The 21662-nt window shown below is 51.3% G+C and overlaps 8 protein-coding genes across 8 annotated transcripts; 4 read left to right on the forward strand and 4 right to left on the reverse strand.

The window, feature by feature from the left end:
• Positions 1-1645: 1645 nt before the first annotated feature.
• Positions 1646-2425, forward strand: BDV14DRAFT_202511 (sterol desaturase family protein; the record flags this gene model as incomplete). Its single annotated transcript, XM_073774056.1, has 1 exon — positions 1646-2425. The coding sequence occupies one exon, from the start codon at positions 1646-1648 to the stop codon at positions 2423-2425; it is 780 nt and encodes a 259-aa protein (XP_073625652.1).
• A 1516-nt stretch (positions 2426-3941) lies between these two features.
• On the reverse strand, positions 3942-7851 carry BDV14DRAFT_202512 (allophanate hydrolase subunit 2-domain-containing protein; the record flags this gene model as incomplete). Its single annotated transcript, XM_073774057.1, has 4 exons — positions 3942-4186; positions 4240-7541; positions 7611-7730; positions 7781-7851. The coding sequence occupies 4 exons, from the start codon at positions 7849-7851 to the stop codon at positions 3942-3944; spliced, it is 3738 nt and encodes a 1245-aa protein (XP_073625653.1).
• Positions 7852-8281: 430 nt separating this feature from the next.
• BDV14DRAFT_210332 (sodium:solute symporter family protein) lies at positions 8282-10393 on the reverse strand (the record flags this gene model as incomplete). The annotated part of the gene is made up of 3 exons (XM_073775868.1): positions 8282-8393; positions 8445-9751; positions 9800-10393. 3 exons carry the CDS (start codon positions 10391-10393, stop codon positions 8282-8284), a joined length of 2013 nt encoding a protein of 670 aa, XP_073625654.1.
• A 440-nt stretch (positions 10394-10833) lies between these two features.
• On the forward strand, positions 10834-11654 carry BDV14DRAFT_210333 (LamB/YcsF; the record flags this gene model as incomplete). Its single annotated transcript, XM_073775869.1, has 2 exons — positions 10834-10961; positions 11021-11654. The coding sequence occupies 2 exons, from the start codon at positions 10834-10836 to the stop codon at positions 11652-11654; spliced, it is 762 nt and encodes a 253-aa protein (XP_073625655.1).
• Positions 11655-11720: 66 nt separating this feature from the next.
• BDV14DRAFT_210335 (putative flavin-containing amine oxidase) lies at positions 11721-13748 on the reverse strand (the record flags this gene model as incomplete). The annotated part of the gene is made up of 2 exons (XM_073775870.1): positions 12843-13748; positions 11721-12791 (listed from the first exon to the last, which is right to left on the reverse strand). Exons 1-2 carry the CDS (start codon positions 13596-13598, stop codon positions 11721-11723), a joined length of 1827 nt encoding a protein of 608 aa, XP_073625656.1. The 5' UTR covers positions 13599-13748.
• Positions 13749-14286: 538 nt separating this feature from the next.
• Positions 14287-16511, forward strand: BDV14DRAFT_202516 (Zn(II)2Cys6 transcription factor; the record flags this gene model as incomplete). Its single annotated transcript, XM_073774058.1, has 3 exons — positions 14287-14447; positions 14497-16250; positions 16333-16511. 3 exons carry the CDS (start codon positions 14287-14289, stop codon positions 16509-16511), a joined length of 2094 nt encoding a protein of 697 aa, XP_073625657.1.
• A 2067-nt stretch (positions 16512-18578) lies between these two features.
• BDV14DRAFT_177795 (uncharacterized protein) lies at positions 18579-18849 on the forward strand (the record flags this gene model as incomplete). The annotated part of the gene is made up of 1 exon (XM_073769492.1): positions 18579-18849. The coding sequence occupies exon 1, from the start codon at positions 18668-18670 to the stop codon at positions 18845-18847; it is 180 nt and encodes a 59-aa protein (XP_073625658.1). The 5' UTR covers positions 18579-18667.
• A 1509-nt stretch (positions 18850-20358) lies between these two features.
• Positions 20359-21474, reverse strand: BDV14DRAFT_191365 (uncharacterized protein; the record flags this gene model as incomplete). The annotated part of the gene is made up of 2 exons (XM_073771478.1): positions 20359-20453; positions 20604-21474. The coding sequence occupies 2 exons, from the start codon at positions 21472-21474 to the stop codon at positions 20359-20361; spliced, it is 966 nt and encodes a 321-aa protein (XP_073625659.1).
• Positions 21475-21662: the final 188 nt, after the last annotated feature.

Raw genomic sequence — 21662 nt, forward strand, 5'->3', positions numbered from 1 at the left:
CAACAATAAGAAACTTTCCCGTGAAACGACATTCTATAAGGTTTCAACGCCCTCGTATTCAGCTCATGACCGAGGCTTATCCCGAGTTCGCTTCAAGCCACCCGCCTTGTCACCCAGGGAAACTTCAACCGCTCCCATCCGAACAACGCATTTTAAGCCCCCAAAAACCATATCCACATTTTCATCTTGGTGTACCTAGCCCCGGAGCACAGAGCAAGTGCAACATGCAAGATCTGGCCCCCATATATTATCCACCTGATCCTCCATCTTCCTCCCTCGCAGTCAGGCCCGGGCCGGGTCCTTAGCTGACATTCCGTAGTGAGCTCCATCAAAGGATCAAAGAACTATGTATCTGGATATATACTTCATTGTCGTAAGGATTGGAAGTGTACAAGTTTGTTTGGGGTGTATACGTCATGACCAAGGGGCAATTAGAGCAATAGCAAATCCATTATAAGTCACCGAGTCGGTGATAGACCTCTATCACGTCGCAATCAGCGGTCGGGGGCTGTGAAAGCCGTTCAGAAACCCGCTACAGCACCGCGTCGAGCGCCTAAATTGCAGCTTCGTGGCTTAAGCCAAGCGGCTTTTTCTTTGTCAAGCGTATTTATCGGTCATCGAAGGATGCACTTGTGGCCATTCGGCCGGCAGCAAGGGCGAAGGAAGCAATGTCACCATTGCGCTCCAGGCCGCCAGTTTCAAGGAGTGACAAGGCAAGACCTGCTTTTGGGGTTGGGATCATCGTTGCAAATGACCTTGAATGGGCATCTGATAAGTTGCCACAGAATTGTTTTGGGGGCGGAAAATGTTAGGGCTCCAGTTTTAGTCCCAGATTGATGGTGATTCGCTCTGCAAACTCCAGCTCTTCTTCAGCTTGGTGGATCTGCACTGGTTCCCGCTCTCAGCTGCAACAGTCATTTTCAGGAGTCATTGTCGGTCTGTTACCTCCTGTCTAGAGCAAAAATGCGCAAAGGTTGCTGTATTTGTTTATCAACATGTTGACTGGAATATGGGTTGCAGTATACTTTCTTTGTGCTTGCCAGGAACCTGTTCCTGGTCTTGAGCGAGCGAGTCATGCTGCGCCGATTTACACAGGAATCTGCCGTCTGGAGCCATTCTGGAACCAGCACAGCCCGTTATTGGCCCCAGCGATGCAATATGGGGACCTGATGACCTGATGGGTTAACCACGGTTGCAGAATCCTGCAGATGGCTTCGGCACGCCCAGGCTTATCCTGGGATGCTTAATCCACGCACGCCGACACTTCAAAGCAATTGGCCCGGTTAGACGGCTAACTGTCTAGATCGACCGGCTCAGACTCAGCCATGACTCCAGAAGTCAGCCTGGAAAGAGTGACTTCATGGTTGAGACGCCGGAATGCCTCCGAGAATAGAAATGAGCCCGAATTTAAGGCCGCTGTCTTGCAGTTTCAGCCCCGTTGCGCTGTCTCCATACTTGCGCGATGACAGCCGTTGGATTCTTAACCCTGTACGCTGGTCGACTCTAGTTCTAGTTTACTCCGGCCTCTCCGTGCTATTTGACGCCTTCCTTGCATGAACGCCTGCCGCATGGCTATAAGATAGCTCAATTTCTCTCCTTCATCTGGTTATCGTCCACAATCATTTGCATATACTACATCGCGACCATGGAGTCATTCACTCAAAGCGTCAACGAGGGCTGGTCCCATCTCTACCAAACCTACACTCCACGCACCATTGAGTTTGTTGGCAGCGCCATCGTCCTATTCGGTGCCTTCTGGATCCCAGCTCTCGCTCTCACAACAATGGACCTGCTCGGCCCAACAGTTATCGGCTGGCGCAAGATCCAGGCACAGTCGAAGCAACCCAATACCGCAGCCATGAAGAAGGCTCTCAGCAATTGCTTCAGCAACCAGCTCCTCACAGGTGTAATTCACCTAGCACTACTCGCCGCAACGGGAAAACCCCTCTGGAAGGTCGGGCCTACCCTCCCCTCCCTCCGCGACAGCGTCAAGCAGCTCTTCCTCGCCTCCATCCTCCAAGAAATCATCTTCTATCACGCCCACCGCGCCCTCCACCACCCATACTTCTACCGCAAGATCCACAAGAAGCACCACGAGTTCACGACGCCCATTGCGCTCGCCGCGCTCTATGCCCACCCGATTGAATACGTTGCGTCCAATATCCTTCCCGTGGCGCTACCTCCTTATATCCTCGGTTCGCATATTGTTCTCTTCTGGTTCCATCTTGCTTGGGCACTTGTGCTGGCTATCGTTGCGCACTGTGGATATGAGTTGCCTTCTATCTCGAAGTGGAATATGGTAGTCCATGATATGCACCATGAGTTTTCGAGGGGAAACTATGGTACCATTGGGCTTTGTGATCTTATCTATGGCACACGGGCCACGGAGTTCAAGACCTCGAAGGTTTCGAAGAAGCAGACTTGATTTTTTTTGTCTAACGCTTATTTTGTCTGAAATCTGCGGGAACATGCGGGACTTTGTTTCTTTGTTAGCCGGCCTATACATTTAGTTTTGGTTTTATTCCTTGTTCTACAGCGTGTCGTTTTAGAAGCCGTTATAAATTGAGTACGTCTTAACATTGCAGAGTCTATTACCCCTCAATGCCACGCCAAGTGCTCAAAATAGGGGCCGTGCTTTTGCAAATCGAATAGAGAGTTGGGACCACTTGACACGTCACGACCGTTAAGCTAGTAAGAAATAACTATGTAATAAGTCAGAGAGCCTCTGAGTGTAAAGTGGGCCACTCGGCTTGAGCGGGCCATCTAGGGGAGCGTTCCGCGCGGGATATATAAGTGAATATCTGGAGACATTTATAAAACAGAGGTGATACCACAGCAAACTCCTTCTCAAGTTCAAGTAAAAGTGTGTAACTCACTTGCATGAAATCTATATTTACACAAATGCATGATTTCCCTTTAATCATACGCTGGTTAAATAGTGGCAGGTCCAACATCGCCGTGACTGAGTGGGTCAAGACTGACGAGCCAAGCCAAGCCAAGCAATAACCATGTGGGTTCACCCCCTGACCCAGGTTGTAGGTTCCTGAAGAATCGCTAAAGAATGGGGAAGTGAGAAGCGATATGTACAAAGTAGGAGTGGTGTTTAAGGACCAAGGATGAAACCAGGGTTTCCGCGCACTATTTTAAGAACCTGCTCTTTTTTCTCAAATATTTCAGATACCTTCTTTGGCAGGTTGAAGTCTATATCAAGCAAATATGTTATTTATGTGAAGATAGAACGGTATCGAGTCAGTGGTTCGGGAAGGTTCCCCACCTTCCATATATTCGAAGTTTCGCCAGGGCGTCTCAACAGCTAGTCTTCGGGTATAGGACATACCTTGGTTTAGTTTTGCTTAGAGCCGAATGCATGCTAAAGCAGACAATCAAGCGGCCTTCATTTGGGCGAGAAGCTGGATGTCTTGTTAGGGCAAATAGCGTTAGGCAATGGAAATCAGACTCTCACGCGTGAAGCTAGCCGGAGACAGAGCGGTCGAAGGCATGCCGTGCATATCACCTTCCGATATTCGACGCACTTTCAGATTTAATGGGCGGGGGTCCGGAAATTCTAAGAATAGCCGGTCTACAAAACATGGTAAGGTCTCCGGATACAAATTTTGTATAATTTGAGGCCACACCAGAATGTGTTTCTTAGTCTAACAATCGAAAATCTCCAAACTACCTAGCCGGACACTTGTCAGATCGTAAGAGCGGCAGAAAACACACGGACATCCAAAATATGTCTTGATATAGGCTGAAATAATTGTGTTGATAGCATATATTATCCGGACATACTAACGAGAATGGAGCCGCTGTAATGTATCTATGCTTGAAGCAGAAAGTTCCATACCATAGACGCAACCCGAAGTGAGAAATAACATGGGAACAAAACCCATCAATCAGCATGCCTATTGGACCGGAAGCTCGGGGTGGCTTCCAAGAGATCATGGTCTGGAATTGGCCTTTACCAGTACAACTGGCTTCCCACTTTCTATGGCGTCCCCAGGCTTGATCAGTACTTTTACCACCGTCCCCCCAGCTAGGTTTCCCTCGGCCACCACATTGATCTCCATCTTCATCGCTTCGAGGATCGAGACCACTATCCCGGCCTGCAGCACATCCCCTTCCTTCACATGTACCTTCCAGACATTTGCGTTGACTGGCGCCTCAATGGCGTCGATCGTCGGATCTGCAGCCGGTTAGCCACGATCGGGCAGAGGAGATAAAGAGGCGTAAACTTACCTTCAAGAAGCGTCCGAATCTCATCGGTACTGGTCGTACTCGACTGCTTCTCGGCCAGCCACTTTTCCAAAAGCTGCTTTTCCTTTCCCACCATCTTTGTTTGCGAAATGGCTCTCTGCGCCTGGAGCCCCGCCGCTTCCTCCGACGTCTGTGCCAGCAGGGCATTATGCGCCGCCATATCGAAGACTCCCTCCTTGACATCGAACTCGTATTTCCCAGCTCTGAACTCCGCAAGGATCCTGTCATATTCATCTTCGCTCACTTCATAGAAGCTAATCGTATCCATATCGTTAAAGATCCAAGGCTGCTGCTCACTGAATCCAGGCTTCGATCCGAAGATGTCGAGCCCCGGTAGCGTCATGCCCGCCGGCATATAACCGCCTGGACAGTCGATTGGATAAATGCAGAGCGCACTTCCTCCCCAGCCAACAGTTCCTGCAGGTGTATATGTGCGACTGGGGTTCATCTTTGGTGTTCGGATACGGTACCGAGGATCGGTTGGCAGACTTTGCGGGAGGGCCATGAAGAATCCGACGCCGATGATGACCGTTTCTAGGGACAGGAACATCTTCTTCAGCTCTTCGATGTTCATTCCGTTGTTCTCTGCGAGGTATGACAGTGGGTCCGGTAGGTAGCTCGCTAGAGATCTCTGGTTGCTCGTGTACCGCTCAATAGTGTCGTCCAGCTTTTTGTGTCGGAAGGTTATGGGGAGCTTGAAGTGGTGGTTTGGGAGTTTGATGGCTCTCATATCGCCCAGAGTATCTTCAATCTCAACGAGCGCTTGTAGGAGATCGCTTTGCGGAAGCGCCAATCCGTTGTAGAAGATCGCCAGGGAGTTTCCACATCCTACGGTATTGAAGATTGCGCCCCCCTGCTGCAGGTTAGATGAGACTGAGCCTTTCTGGCTCGCAAGAGCTCGCGACAGCGCTGTTGCTCGGCACTTGTAATTGACGTCTGAACGTCCATCGCCGTAGTCAACGAGGAGATAGTCGTCACCGCCAACGCGGTACGAGACTTGGGGCCTTTCGTCTGTCGCTTCGAGGAGTCTCAAAACATCTTGGTCTTGCTCTGTGACTTCTGCACCAACAGTACTACTGTCGAAGTGTGACACTCCGCTCCATGACCCGTTGTTGACGGCCGCGGCGACCTGGTCAAGAAATTGCTGGTGGCTTCGACGAGAGTCCAGTGCACTCTCAAGAGAAACCCTATGAAACTTGACCTTATCGCCCGCCCTCAACTGTCCGACCTTCCACGTGTCGGCCTTGACAACAGTAAGACTACAGATAAAGCCACCGAAATCAGGACAGTCAACCGGGAAAATAACCGGCTCGTCGCCCGTCCAGTTGAGCCCACCAAGGGGATAGCCGTACTCGATCACATTACTTGGATGAGCGCCTCCTTCGCCGCCGTCTGTTCGGCCAAACTCTGGACGGGGACCGATGAGTCGTATTCCGCCTCGGGCAGCGTTGTGGCTTATCGTCCATGTTGATGAGAAGAATGTTTCGATGTCGCATGGTGAGAGGTACCCCGTCTCATATGGACCGGGCATTACTTGGATGGTCCAGTTACTTGTATATACAGGGAAAAGCTGGTTTGGGATTGAGACTTCAGTGGTTGGTGGGAGGTCGGATGCTTCCGCAATACTGAGCATATCGCCCGCGCGTAGAGGCCGTCCTTGGTATCCTCCAACGCCAACCATCGGATTAGTCGATTTGCTCCCGAACCATTTCGCGACGTTGAAAAACCCGCCATAGACCGCGAGATAAACACGGCAGTGCGCCGCCATCTTCCCGATCTTGAGCCGTTGGCCAGCGCGAACGTGAATCCGGCTCCACTGCGGCATGTCGACACCGTCAAGCTCGGCTGGGATGGCTGGTCCGCAAAGAGCTATCACCGCGTCTCCCAGGAATAGCAGCTCCGGTCCGGTGAGAGTAATCTCGATACCCTCTGCACCGACTTCATTCCCGACTAACAGGTTAGCAACCTGGAACGCGATCGGGTCCATTGGTCCTGCCTGTCCGAATCCGTGGCCTACTGTTGGCCGGCCCGGATAGTCCTGGACAAGAGTGTACGATCCACCCGAGATAACATCGATCGCGGCCGGCGTAAACTTGAATGTGTCGAGGAACTTTGTAATTGTGTTTCCTTGGCGGAAAGTCTCGCTCTGAATAATAGCCGCCAAGAAAGTGAGGTTCACGGGTGGCCCGCAGATGGCGCTCTTTTTCAGCACTTCCTCGATTCCTGTTACAGCCGCTTCTCGTGTTGATCCATGGTACATGACTTTCGCGAGCAAGGGGTCATACTCTGGGCTGACCACAATCCCTCCTCGCACCCAGGTGTCTATCCGTGTTCCGGGTGGCGTATGCCATTCAACCTGCTGCAGTAGACCAGGGCTGGGCGCGTAATTCCTACCAGGATTCTCAGCATAGACGCGAGCCTCAATGGCATGACCCTTTGGCTGTAGACACCTAGTTTGCAACTCGTCAAGTTCCTCGGACGGGATCCCACCCTTCCCACCAAGTTCTGCATCTGCCTGCCGCAACATCAATTCCACGAGGTCAACGCCATAGCACATCTCAGTAATGCCGTGTTCAACCTGCAACCGGGTGTTCATCTCCAGGAAGAAGAAGTCCCCCGTCGCATCGTCAACAAGGTATTCCACCGTCCCGGCAGAGCCGTATTTAACACTCTCAGCCAGCGAAACAGCGCACTTCGTCAACTTCTCCCGCAAGCCCGCATACCGCCATTCGACAAAGGGACTGGGACATTCTTCAATAACCTTCTGATGCCGACGCTGAATCGAACATTCCCGCTCGCCAATCGAAATCGCCTTGCCCATCCCATTGCCGAAAACCTGGACCTCAATATGGTGGCTATCCGGGTAATACCGCTCTAGAAACACCCCCGCATTCTTGAACAGTGATGCCCCGCGAGATTGCACAGTTCGAAAGTTCTCGCGGACTTGGCTCTCATTGGCACAAGTAAGAAGACCCATCCCACCACCACCGGCTGTTGCTTTGAGCATGACGGGGTACCCAAGCTCGTTCGCAGCATTGACGGCAGCATCTTCGGTTTCGAGGAGGCCTTGTGTTCCTGGAACTACTGGTACGCCTGCCGCGACTGCTAACTCGCGGGCGGTATGCTTTAGTCCGAATGACTCTATTGCTTCGGGTGACGGTCCGACGAAGATGAGTCCTGCTGCGGCCGCTGCGCGAGCGAAGAGAGTGTTTTCGGAAAGGAATCCATATCCTGGTATAACTGCTTGGGCGGAATGATTCTTGGCAATTTGGATTATTTGGTCCCTGTGAAGTGGACGTTAGAGACTGCAGTTCCCTCAGGTGGTATGGAATATATATATATATCACACTTACCCGTCGATATAGGCAGCCCTTGGCTCCCCTTTCAATAAGACAGCAATGTCCGCCAGTCTTACTTGTTCAGATTCGCAATCTGGCGTCGTGTAGATTGCTATCGTTCGAATATTTAGTTTTCTGCAGTCGGGTCAGTTTGGATATTGCCAAAGAGATGCGGCCAGTCATACTTGGCAGCCTGGATAAGCCGACAGGCGATCTCGCCCCTATTCGCGACGACAATAGTGTTCAAATGGTCCATGGTGGCTTTGGAACGCCAAACTTCAAAGTTCATGCATATCTTACTCTCTAAGGTTGGAGAGTAATTGCTTGCATCCCAGTGCCGCTCGTGTCGGATATATCCGATGCCAGTCACATCAAGCCCCTGCGGTATAGGAAAGCTACCCCAACATCGCGGGGCGCGACTTATCGCAACTTATCATTCACACCCATGATAAGATTTTGGGTTTCAAGAGATAAGTCTCGAGAAGCTATCTCGCCGTCGATGTCGGAGACTATCGGGGAAGACCCGAAATCCTCATGCACTCGGCTCCGAAAGTACCTGCGGCTTGCAGCCCGCTACAGTTGAAGACTACTGCCTATGGAAGCAACATGACTCGTGGTATTAGACGCATTATTTTGTTCGAGAATGTATTTAGACGTGAGACTCTGAGAGTTATGTAATGACTGTGTCACTTTGGATCGATCTTCTCTGCCTCCGTCCGTCTGTCGGAACCCCCTTGCTGATTTCCTTCTCCCTTCACCTCCTCTCTCATAACAATCACAGCCTCGCGCTTCTCTGTCCTGGAAGTCTTCCCAAGTACTCTGTAAATAACCGCCAAAATTTCACCATACCCCTCCCAAATCGGCAATAAGAGAATAACTCCAGCCGCCAAGAATGCCCAGATGAACAAAAAAGCAACCCATCCTGTAAAGAAGCCTGGACTAAACACATAGTTGGAGGCGTACATCGGTATCGGCCAAAGTATTACCAAAGATATGGTTAGGAACAGACCCAGGAAGAGAGACCTGTTCCGCGCTGTAATGAGTGTTTTCTCATTCTCTTCCTCTTTCTCCCTCTCGTGTGCGGCTAAGGCCACCGCGTCGGTGTCTTCGGGATTCGTCGCGGAAACAGTGATATGTTCGTCATCGCCTCGTTGAATCTCCTCTTTCAGGATGTTCCAGTCAAAATTGTCTGACTTGAGGTAAGTTACTAATGGCGTGAAGATAAGTGGCGAGCAAAGCGCAGTAATGTTTCCCGCGACAAGGGGTAAATTTGCACTCAAGGTGGTGATGCTAATGACTCCATGGTGCGTATACGTCGTGCAAAACCAAGCGATGAGCCCGAAGATCGAGCAAAGTGGAGGTACAATAAATGCCGCGAGCGCAGACTGTTTCTTCCACATAATCGTACACGCCATCGGCACGATCGCACTGTCAACGAAGATTCCGATCGCTGTAATGAGGAAGTCGACGCTGAAGCCGCCATGGTTGAATGCGACCGCGATCGAGGAGCAGAATATCGCGAATCCGACCGTGATGAAGTGTGAGAAGTAGAGGAGTTGCCTGCCCGAAGCATTGACTTTGAAGTATGCTTGGTAGATGTTGTATGTTATTAGAGCTGTGGTGGCAACTGTCTCGGAGGACATCGCGCTCGTGACGGCCATAAAGATCATTAAGAGGACGGCAATCGCGCCTCCGTTACCCATCAATGCGACCGCGGCATACGGCATCGCAAGTCCAGATGAAACTTCGTAGTCATTCATTCGATTCGGGTACGTCGGCCAGTTGGGGAGATGCTCCAGGGCGGCGGCAGCGAGGCCATAAGTGCTCGCCAGTACAAATGGGATAGTAAACCACGATAGACCACCTAAGATATAGCCCATCGAGGTGGTTCGGGGGTCTGCTGCAATCGCTTTCTGAAAAAGCTGGCTGTCGACACAGGCGGCGAAGCCGGCGCCGATGAAAACAAGACCGACATAGCCTCCTTCTTGCGATCGCATCGTTAGGTATTGCCCGTCTGCATTACCGTCGACTGGGTGTAGTGCTGCGGCCTGGGTAAGGAGTTCCCAGACTCGGCTTGGGGAGCCGGCTATATCCGATGTCGCATACAAGACGAATAAAGCGATGAGCATGATTATGTAGATGATCACAGTGTGGATCTAGATTATTAGACATTGACCATGTCAAGACGAGGCAGATAAACTCACCCAGTCCGTGATAAACGTCGCCTTGATTCCACCCATAAGCGTATAGATTACCACTCCAATAGGTAGGAGATAGCAAATTGCATCGCGACTCACACCGGTCATGGACGAGAAGACCGCGGAGCCCCCGACCAGCAGGTTGACAGTCGTAATAATCTGATAAACACCGGAGTATCCTGTGAAGAGGAGATGCACTGCACTTCCATACCGCACTTTGACAACCTGCAGATACGTCTGCGCATTAGGAGCCTTCCTCTTCAGCTCAACCGCCGCAACAGAGAACAGTAGAATCTGGACAGATGCCGCAGCAGCGTACCAGAACGGCCCAGAGACACCATAGCGATACCCATATGTCGTGCTCGTAAGTAGCGTTGTTGCGATCGTCCAAGAAGACACAACCGCGGATGCAGTCAAACCAGCTTTGATGGAGTGCTTCGCCGTCATAAACATCTCCGAGTCCTGAACCTCATTCATGTACGCGCTAAGCAGCCACGAAGTTATCGACATCCCAATCGCAAAGGCCGCGCCCACACCGACGACAATGCCGTAGCCGACACCCTGCGACAGTGGCGGTGGGATCTGGAACGTTTCTGACATGGTTGCAAAGATTTGCAGTGCATGAGACTCAGAAAGGGCAAAGATGAAACGGACAGCGTCATATACTCAGGGCATGTCAATCCAGGAATAAAGTTTGCTGATATTGACCGTTGATAGCATCCCTGATACCAGAGCCGCGATAGCCCCCATCACTGGTCGTCCATGACGGGAGCGTGGAGAAAACGCCCATTTGGGGAGAGCTGATATCAACTCCAAATCTCATTGATATGCCACAGGGTGCACCTCCAACTTGCCGGCTCCGAGATAAGAGCTTTGACAGGGATCAGCGCGGGGAAATTTTAGCGATGATGATTATTTGTTGGAGTAAAACAGCTTCCAGTATTTGGTGACACCGCGTCTGCGAACAATTCCCCAGGATTTCAGTACCCAATTTTAGAGAGTCTAGACTTGCATCGCGCAGGTAAAAGCTGATTTTCATTATGGCACCATCAGCGAGGAAAGCACTCATCAATGTCGACATGGGCGAGGGATATGGCAACTTTGTCTGTGGCCCCGACAAGGACCTCTTACCCCTGATCGACCATGCAAACGTCGCCTGTGGCTTCCAGTGAGTATTGTTTCATAAGTCTGCCATCGTCAACCCTCGCAACGATACTGATTAAACAGCGCCGGCGACCCTCTCATTATGGCCGAAACAGTCTCCCTGTGCAAAGCGCACGGAGTCAAGATCGGCGCGCACCCAGGCCTCCCAGACGTGCAGGGCTTTGGCCGACGTGAAATGAAGCTCAGCACCGAGGAACACACCGCGAACATCATCTACCAAGTCGGCGCCTTGAAAGCCTTCCTCGACCGCGAAGGTGTCGAAATGCATCACGTCAAGCCACACGGAATCCTATACGGGATGATGGTGCGCGACATTGAAGTCTGCCGCGCTGTTTGGGCTGCCATCCCGAAAGGGATGAAGGTCTTTGGGCTTGCGGGGACGCATATGGAGACTATTGCGAAGGAAATGGGACTTGAGTTTTGGGCGGAGTACTTTGGCGATGTCAATTATCGCGAAGATGGAACGTTGATTGTTGATCGGAAGAAGAAGCCCTGGAAGACGGAGGACGTCAAGGCTCATGTGAAGAAGCAGTTGTATGAGAGTAGGGTTGTTGCGATTACAGGGAAGGAGGTGGATTTGCCGGTTGGTGAAAATCCGATTACCATTTGTTGTCATTCGGATTCGCCTGGCTGTATTGAGATTGTTAAGGCTACGTGGGAAGTTGCGGATGAGTTTAATAAGGAGCGGGGGTTGTAGTCGGATCATAGTTAAGACATTCTCATTAGATATGAATAATGCAAAGAAACCATGAAGAATGTTTATCTACAACCGAGCCGCAGTACTAGAGAGTCCCTTGATCACCTCCCCACCTGCGCGCTCACCACTCTCACAAGCACCCTCCATGTAACCCCTCCAGTGCACTGCTGTCTCAGTTCCAGCAAAGTGCAGGTTTCCAGCTGGGTCCCGTACGGCACCATTTCCGACCGTATCCATTACTCCAGGAGTCAGCACAATGCAAGGGCAGCCCCAGCCGGAGTACTCATCATTCACCCACTCATAGGTCACCATCGTAACGAAGTCGCGTGCAGCTTCAGTCTTAGACTCGAAGAATTTGCCAATCTGTGCGACCAGTGCCATTTCGCGCTCTGCCGTAGACAAAGCAGCCCAAGCGCGACCGGGATCGGCGGACATGAAGCAGGTCAGCACATACTTCTTGTCCGGAATGCTACTGGTATCACGAATAACGGAGGCCGGACCAGTGAACGATTGAGTTAGACCGCAGTATCCCTTCTCAAGCCAGAATGGGGTGCGAAAGACCATCATGGCCTTGGTGTAGTAGCCGTAGTGTCCTGCCTCGGACCACAATTTCTTTGGTGCAGGGAGTTTCGGGGTGAAGGAAATGGTGTTGTAGACTGGACTGGGGATAGTGATGATGGCCTTCCGCGCTCGGAATGTCTTCTTGTCGGTGGTGATGATCTCAACGCCGGAAGAGCCTTCCTGATTAATATTATTGACGGGCGATGACAACCTAATGGAGTCCTTCGGAAGTTCACTGGCCAGTCCCTTTGCCATATGCTGCATACCCTGTCGGAAGCGAAGGTGCTGGCCGCCTCCTTTGCGATCGGACCGCATCTGCAACAAGCCTCCGCCAGACTTGCAGTATGTGAGGAAGTACAGAGCGGAGATATCACGAGGATCGTGACCGAGCATTGCTCGCGTCCAGACGGTCGCAGTCCAGAGTCCCTCTGCGCTTGCACCGCGCGACCGAAGGTAGGCCTCAAAGGTCATCGAGTCCCATTCAGTGCTCTGGGGCCGGGTCGGATCAAGTGTCTGGCAATCGGCCTCGACCATATCACGGATACGGGCGACGCCTTGGGCAATTGCGGCATCAAACTATAACTGTTAGCTAGTTTCCGGGATATGAGATTCGTTCGTCCCAAGTACCTTTGGTAGCTCCCCATACTGGAAGGTCGAGATCTTGCCGTCTGTATCCTCGAGTACGCATGAGCCATTCGTACTCTGCTCCAGGATTTCAGCTCCGAAGCGCTTCGCTAGGGTATGCACCCTAGTCTGATTAACATCGTTGATCCATGCCGCGCCCAAATCGACAACCCCCTGCCCTTCACCAGGAATAGGCTGCGACCAAGTCTTCCCACCGACGCGATCCCTTGCTTCGAGGACAACAAACGATAGACCCGCTCGTTGCAGCTCAGATGCAGCAGTGAGACCTGCCAATCCAGCACCAACAACGACCACATCCACGTCTTCGGTCTCCGATGAGCCGGTCAGCAGACGGGGAGCAGGCGGAGAGACTGGTCGCGCAACAACGGCATCAATCTCAATCAACCACCCGGGAACCGCCAGCTGCAAAACGGGCGCGAGCGTCATGGCCGGCCTGTGGCCCGCAAGGAATTTCTGGATGTGGCGCGTATGGACGCGGCGAGCCGGGTCATAGTTGACGATGTAGAGGTTGAGCTTCAGGATATCCTTGACCGAGCACCCGGAAACAATCAAGATCTTGCGAATGTTCAGAAGAGCGAGATGAATTTGTGATTCATAGTCGTTTGGGACTGTTCCTCCTGTTGTGCTGCCTGGCTGGCCGGCAATGTGAATGATTTGGCTGTTTGGCGGTGCAATTGTTGCGGGCGCATAGTAGGCGGACTTGGTGTTGACCAAGTCGACAGTCTCAACTTTTGCCATGATCGCGGCTTTGTGAATTGATTTACTCCAGAAAGTGTGGTCTGAACACTGGCTATAGAGCAAATATATGATTTATTATAGACCGCTTGAGATGCAGCGCCGTCCATGGATATGGTTGCGTTTATCGGCCCCGAGGATCGCTCTGCCCACATTGGACCACGTAGTTCGTGCAGGACGCATTCTCCGGAGAGCCTGCCACGGGTGACTGTACAAAGACCGTTGACTAATGGCCATCGAATCAGGCAGGCGATGCCGAATCCGGGCTTCTAGACATCTGGGTCACACCCCGCACATCTTTTACTCATTGCTCCAACCCACGGCTAACGTAGCTGAGATGACCATTCTTTACTCCGGTCTTGAGGTCTCTGGAAATAGAGAAATGATCAACACAAACTTTAACTTACTTTGCTAAACATTCAAAGAACAAACGGTCTTATTTCTTTTTTGGAAGCCAACTATGATTACTTCCTTACCAAATGCTAGGCTATCCGCAGATCCAGACAGCCCTATCTATATGACCATAGCACTAATCTCCAACTCAGGGACGAATGAAACAAGCTTCCGAGATGAAGACCCCGCAACTTCGGAGCCGACTTCCTTATCAATGGGGTCTTATCTCTGATATCAGCAGACCGCCGTTCATATCTCCAGGGACCCCGACAGATATGTCGGTGGTTTGTCATTCAAGATGGATTCCTCTCCGTCGGAACCGCCAAGCAAGCGTCGGAAGCGACAGCAAAGAAAGGCTTGTGATTTGTGTCGCCGGAGGAAGGTTCGATGCGATATCGATGAAATACCGGGAGGGGCTGGTCCTTGTTCAGTCTGCAATAGGTCGGGGCTTCAGTGTCGGTATGAAGGGCTACATTTCGCGCCCTGGATATCTTACTAACGAATATAGGTCGACGACCCAGTGGGTGAAGCCAAACCGTCCTGCAACTAATGCTCGTTGGCAGAGTCAAGACAGCCAGGAGTACCAAATCCGGCGCCCTCATACGCCACCGGTAGATTCTCAAAATCCGCAAGTGGCACCGGAGGATCTTGCTGGAGCTCGTGTTCAAGCAGCACAAAGTGAAGGAGCAGAACCCAAGGCTGGCAATGCGTCACCATCCTCTACGCGGTCACGAGTATCACACTCGAGTCATAAAGAGGAATTCGCGCGCAGTGGCCTGTCTCGGTTCTTCAAGCATGGCATTAACGCTGCTGCTTGGGGTGTATTCGACCCTTTAAAGTATATGCGCATAGCCTACGTTGGTACCGCTGTGTCGAATTTGGTACACCTTGTGCAGCTTCATCGTGCATCTCGCCCGGGATTAACCTCAACGGCGGTAAACAGCGACAGCGCCGGGCTCGAGGATGTCAGCATACAAAGCGACAATGATACCACGAGGAGTCCAGTACATTACCCGTACCCGCCTATCCGCCCAAAGAACGGATGGAAGCCAGGCCTTGAGGTCTGGAACGGAATGTTGACAGCAGATATCACAGCCGATGTCTCGTCTTTTCCGGCTCGCGAGGTCCGCGATGCGCTGATCACTGCGTATTTCGAGCACGTCCATCCGTTCCATCCGGTGATTTCCATGCCAGAGTTCATGGAGAGCTATCGATCTCCGGACAAACCACCACCATTGCTTCTCTTCCAAGCTGTGCTCATGGCAGGTGCTCATGCTTGCGAACACCCGCTGGTCGCGAGCGCTCGGCACGCTGTGAAGACAACACTATTCCGGCGAGCGAGTATGCTCTTTCATATGCGCCATGAGACTGATCGTGTCTTCCTCATGCAGGCGGCTGTGCTGTTTACTCGACATGTAGGTGATGGAGACACAGTCACTGGCGGGCCATGGTATTGGAGCGGCAACGCAGTGCGCATCGGCTGCGGTTTGGGCATGCACAGATACAGTCCGAGCTTACCTCCAAGAGAAAGCTCGCAGTATCGACGGTGCTGGTGGTCGGCGTTTGTCTGTGAGGTGTTTGTGGCTCTTGAGACGGGCCGGCCCTGCGCCGTTCGGGCCGAAGACCTGGATCAGCTTAATTTAACCGCCGAGGACATGACTGATGGTCCGGGAATAACACCAATGAATGAAGGTGGTCTTGATCATGGTTTCCTTTTTCGCATGGTCGAGCTTGCGTACATCGGTCTGGACATCTTAGCGATCAATGAGCCCGCTCAGAAGCGCATCATTGATGTCCAAGGTATCAACACTCGTCTCTGCCAATGGTCTCTACAATGCAAGTCACCTACAGGTGGTAAAGAAGACACTTGGGAGTACCAGTTGCAACTCCACTACAGCCTCCTCCTACTGCATCTACACAGAAACTTCCCTGCCGACACCAACAGTCAATCGATCTCCTCCACCGCCGCCCAATCCACCATCCGCATCTTCGAGACCCTTATTTCCCTCAATTGCCTATCCCAATGCCACTTTACAGCCGTGAGCGCCCTCACAGCAGCCGGAACTCAGCTCGCAAATGAGATCAGGTCCACTATCGAGACTCAGTCTTTCCTTCTGGCGGCAAATTCCCTTGGATACCTTTTGCGTCTGCTGCGGCCGGCCAACCTGTTAGCACAGTACTGGTCCAACGCAGAGGCTGTGCATAACGTCTTCCAGGAAATCCATCAGGAGTACCAAAGTCTTCTGGAGCAGGGATTGCAAGGTGAGACTGCTGTTGTCTCTGAGGTCCAGCCAGATTGGTATCACTTGCTTGCTGGGGTGCATATTCCCCTACGGCAGCCTAGCATTCCTGCTACTAGAGACTGGCTCAACGTGGGAGCGGATTGGGTCGGGATGCTATAACCAGGCTTCTCAGGAGGTCTACCGACGCATAGGAGCGCTACGTTCTTTGACTTCGAGTGAATCGGAAGTCAAGGGTCTTTCGGAATACGATAAAATATCCTTTCCCGTGAACGACACCTAGGCCACTAGCTGGAATCCTCCCGGGGTAGCCTCGGGTAGGTAATCAGTTGCAGGCGGCGAACTGGTCCATTGTGCGGTCGATCGCCCTTGAGCCGCAAGCGCTACGGTATTCATTGGCACTGAAGTCCAATATCAACTCCGCAATCAGTCGCCGAGTCAATTAGTGTGATCTACTGAAACCACTCCTCGCTCCAAATGACTGACGAGGCCTGAACTCCCCATTCAGGCGCAGACTCCTCCACGCATCGCTAAGCAGGTGCGTCCGAGAAACAGATACGCTAAGCCAGGAGACAGCGGGATCAACAACAAGGCTGTCTCCATAAATACCTCCAGGGCTGAGTAGTCTGCACCAGATTCAGCGGTGAGAAAGGGCGTTAACAGGGCGTTAGATAGCGGATGCAGTCGTCTGGCCAATCTATGCAAATTTCGCACGGACAGGCAAGCCACAATAACTCGAGAGAATATGGTGTCGGTATATTCTTGCGCGGACCACGTCCTGCGAAGCGTGAGGTTTGCTGCGTCAAACTGAGTGCACAGTAATTGCTGCTGAACGTGGGGTGACTGAATCCCGCTGCATCATCAGGTTGCCCTGTATACCTACTGTCCGATGCAGCCAGGACGCATGATTGGCTGGAGTTTTGCACAAGGCCCAACTATGGTTGGCATATCTCAAGGGCCGAGCGTCTTACATCCTATCCTTGTCTCCATCCTTGCACCATCCTTGTCTCAATCCTTTCTTGTCCCTATCCTCTCTCGCCCTTGTCCCAATCTCCGCCTTGGCCTACAGGTTGGTGTGGAAATAAGGAATCGGTTTCTGACATTAAGTACACTACCTAACAAAACACGGCACTTCGCATTTCGCTCCAAATTCAGGACACCGTCCTGGGCTACCTATTGCGACGGCCCTTCCAACTAGTGACAGTTCTTTTCAGCTTTCCTGACATATTTTTCTTCTTCCGCGTACAGTATCTCGGGCCTTTCAGTTCAAGATGAGTCCTATAAAGTTTTCCCAGATTCAACTTACCTTCCACCATTCTTGTTACCCAATTTTCCCTCCAAGACCATTGGCAACGAGAAACTTATAGCTGCGACCGGGCGTTTCTTATATATCCACATGGAAACAGTTTTATCAACATCAGGTCTAGGTTTCCAAAACCCAGACACTACACAGAGAGACAGTGGGAGGTTGCCAAAAATGGTGCCTGGACTCCCTTTAGACATTCCGCCAGGCAGACACGCCCAGGTTTCTGGGTCTATTCCAGTGGGATATCCGCATTCTGCAATGAACATCTTTCCCTCTGCATCGATAACTCTGGCTTCCTCAGCCATTGATCCTAGCTACGCGGCCCAAATAGGCGATCCGAACTATGTTGGGCTGATGCCAAATGCTGTATATCAGCCACCCGACATGCTTTATACAGATTCCGACTTTAATGCAGATCTCTCGCGGTTGAACTCCCTTCCGTCAACGTCTCTAGTTCAACTGTCAATACCCTACCTGGGAACCGATGTTTTCCCCCTTTGGCACGACTCTTCGCAAGTCTGGCAAGGACACCCGCGCCCTCCTTTTCAATCGGAGGTCTCTCAATATTCATACATCAGCTCGAACAGTTCTCCGGGAGCGAACCATTACCCCAATAAGGCCCAAGAAGATGAAGCCGAGCCCATACGCGCGACTCACTACCGAAAATCAGGGACAGGGCGTAGGGCCACACGTAGGGCCACACGTAGGGCCACACGCCATATCCCTCCTTGCATCAGGTAGCGCCCCCTTGCTCCGTCTATATCATTGTGTGTCTATTCGAGTTTGAACCTGTTATAACAGTTTACAGCTCAGGAGACCAGGGCGTCCGAACGTTTAGATGCATGTGGGCAGACTGTCCCTATCAAGGGGTCTTCAATCGCAAAGCGGACTTGCAGAGACATATCGACACGCTGCACATATCTCCTCGCTCGTTCAAGTGCCCGTGGCCGGGGTGCAAGCAGTCGTTCAACAGGAATGATAACTTGCAGCAACATTTGGACAGGGTACATGGCGATCCAAGTCGAGAAACCACTTCAGGGTACCAGTAGACCTATGCACCAAGACCTAATGTTCGACCTATCTGCCTGCAGGCTCCGGCAGAGTACCATGCGCTCTCAAGGTTAGACACTAAGATGAGAATCAAGATCTCAAATGTGCCACGGCTCGCTCTTCCCTGTTTCCTTGTTTTGCTGTTCTTTTCACTTTCTCATATTTCTTTCCATCCTTATTATTTTGTTCACTGGAACGAGCCTGGCGCTCGGCTCCTGTTAGTGCTTGTTGGACATACTAAGCTTCTTCTCTTACTTTCTTGATGATATTTCTCGATTCCTCCATGGGGTTGCAGATGGAACTCCCATTAATATAACAATCTCTGTGATGTTCAATTTGCATTCTCACAAAGTCAGACTTAGTCGCGGGTGATTAAAAGAACTAATCGGACGATCATCCTATCCCCGTTGGTATAAGAAGGCTGTGGCAAGAGCTCTTAGTGGAATTCCGCCTGTCAAGCCTAGGGCTCTGGGGGCACCAAGACAACCACTTTAACTTGATCTAGTAATATTCTTTAGCTCTCGGTTGAACAATAGATACGGAATCCTTTGCAAAGGATTTTTTCTCCGTTAATTGGCTGTTCATGCGTTCGGGGGAGATATATATATTCGATAAGAACTGCTAACCTGCGTCTGCCACCCTTTGGAAGCCCCGTGCCGTTTTCCAGGCCAGGTCTCGAAAAATACCTACGCGGTACACAATAAGCGGCAATTTCTCTACAAGGAACAACTTCATCTCGGCGTCTTCTTGTGTATATATATCACGTGACACACGATGCGTCACTGCCTTTCGCATCGCGCCTTTCTTTTTTGAGAACTCAGCCCATTACCCACCCCCTTACAGATGACTTCGACCCTCTGGACTCAGACAGTGCAGCGGTTTTTCTCAATATGTTTCAACCTGGGGGTCTGGATGGCGGGTGCGTTGTTGCGCCTTTGTCACGCCTGCTCCACTGGCCCACTTCTCGCAGCACTGAAAAGCTATGTATACCTCAAGGGAGCTGTCTAGTTGAACTACAAATACCGGTAGCTAATCTAACCCAGGGTCCTCAAGCAGGGCTTGAAGTCAATGACCCAGATTCCCAAAGAGACGGGAAGGTGGGAACAATCGTTCGAGATGGCCAAGAGGAGTTCATCTCCGGTGGACTGACTGGGATAGTGGAACTCGTCGACGAATGCACCGTCTTGAAGTCGCCATTTCCGGGTCCAGAGCTGGAAGACCATATATTGGATGTTAAAAAAGAGGCGAAGATCTATGAAAAGCTTGGTCCACACGAGAGGCTTGTCAAGGTGCTCGGCCACTCTAGGGACGGCCTCCGTCTTGAGTACATGAAATCTGGGTATCTCAAGACACATTCTGGTGGAATTGAAATTAAAATGTGCATCTCAAATAGCGGAGTCGGTTACTCTCAAGCACAAGCACGGAGTTATCCATTGCGACATCAAGCTGCGAAATTTCCTTGATGAAAATATCAACATCAACATCATTGACTTTCTGGTTCTTCTCTGGACGGATCTAAGCCAGCTTCCGGTAAGGGTTCTCGATTATATCTCCCGCAGCGTTGGAGGGATCCGCCTACGATAGCGACCGACCTTTTTGCGCTCGGGTCGACTCTCTACGAAGTATTCGAGGAAAAAAGTTCCTACGCGGAAGTTCCGAGCGATCAGGTGGAGTTGCTATCCAGAAAGCAAGAGTTCCCTGGTATTTCGCCTATACCGTGCGGACATATCATCAAGCTGTGCTGGCTTTCGGAAGTTCATTCAGCGGATATCATTCAAGAGCTCATACAGGAACTCATCACCAACGATGTTAGCGACGCGGCTGTTCCTACTGACTTGTTACCAAGAGAACGAATCGGTGGTCGAACTTCTGTTATGACAGATTTACTAATATACACTGCACAGGATAACTAGGTTCAAGGAACACGATCATCCCCATGAATCTGCAACTCTGGCTCGTTCAATGTCACACTAGCACTCCTCGGCTGAATGTTGGGTAAATCCAACTCCAGCTGCGGACCCTCGCCCCCGTTCGGAGCCCTATCACCCAAGCCCGAAAGAACATACGAATTTCCAATAAACTCACTCCTGCGCGTCCTCTCCCTCTGCTTCGCCTTCCTAGTAGTCGTGATAGCAATCAACCTCCCAAGAATCGCAAGCTCAAGCTTGACCTTGATACTGTAAACAAGTACCTTAAGGCATGTCTGCAGCGAGTAGAGATTCAAATACTCGACGACTATAATTGCAATGTCCAACGCGATCGTCAACGTGTTTATGCCGAGGAGCTCGTACATTATCCTCTTTGCGCGGCTTTTACCCTCGGGACTGACTTTTAGTAACTTGACTGTTGACCAGATGTAGAGGAGTGAGATGAAGAGCTCCTGTACACAGAATCCAGTGACTTGTAGTCGTTCCGTGACATTGTAGGCATAATTCCAGCTAGGACCCCGAATAAAGGCAGATCCAAACATAGCGACGGAATTGGGGATCAGGAGGACGAGTGTGACGACAATTATAACGTCTAGCAAATGACGGAGAAACCTCTGGTAGTAGAATACCAGGAATAGGCGTGAGTAGAGAATAAATGATTGTACCGGCACAATCATCAGGAAGCCAATGTACGCGATTGTAAGGCTGGCGGGGAGCGTCACGATGTTCCAGTAGTGCAAGATCGACCCGATCACGTAAGGAATTATCCCAACTGATGAGATGAAAAGGGACCAGAAGTAGAGCCCGCGCCATGATCTGAACGTCCAGCAGACCAGTATGACTAGTTCGAGTGAGTTAAAGAGGCCGATGGTGAGGAAGACGGCGGCGGTCATTCGAAGCGTGAAGCTGGCGTTCTCCAGGCCATAGACGAGACCCGGTGGGATGTGCCACAGCTCTGACATCGTGATAACACTAGAGCGTATGTCGCCTAAATGTCATAGTTCTCGGTTATATTGCATATTGACAGGCGTAATAGGGGGGCCGTTTATGGCCCGTGCGCGACTGATTGGAGTGTCGGAGCGACGTGCAATATCCCCAGACGACTGAGGGCCCGAGACTTTGCCACAGATGAGCTGCAGGAACGTTGGAA

This window comes from Aspergillus stella-maris, assembly GCF_047715825.1.
Source record: "Aspergillus stella-maris strain CBS 113639 unplaced genomic scaffold BDV14scaffold_48, whole genome shotgun sequence".
Lineage (NCBI taxonomy): Eukaryota > Fungi > Ascomycota > Eurotiomycetes > Eurotiales > Aspergillaceae > Aspergillus > Aspergillus stella-maris.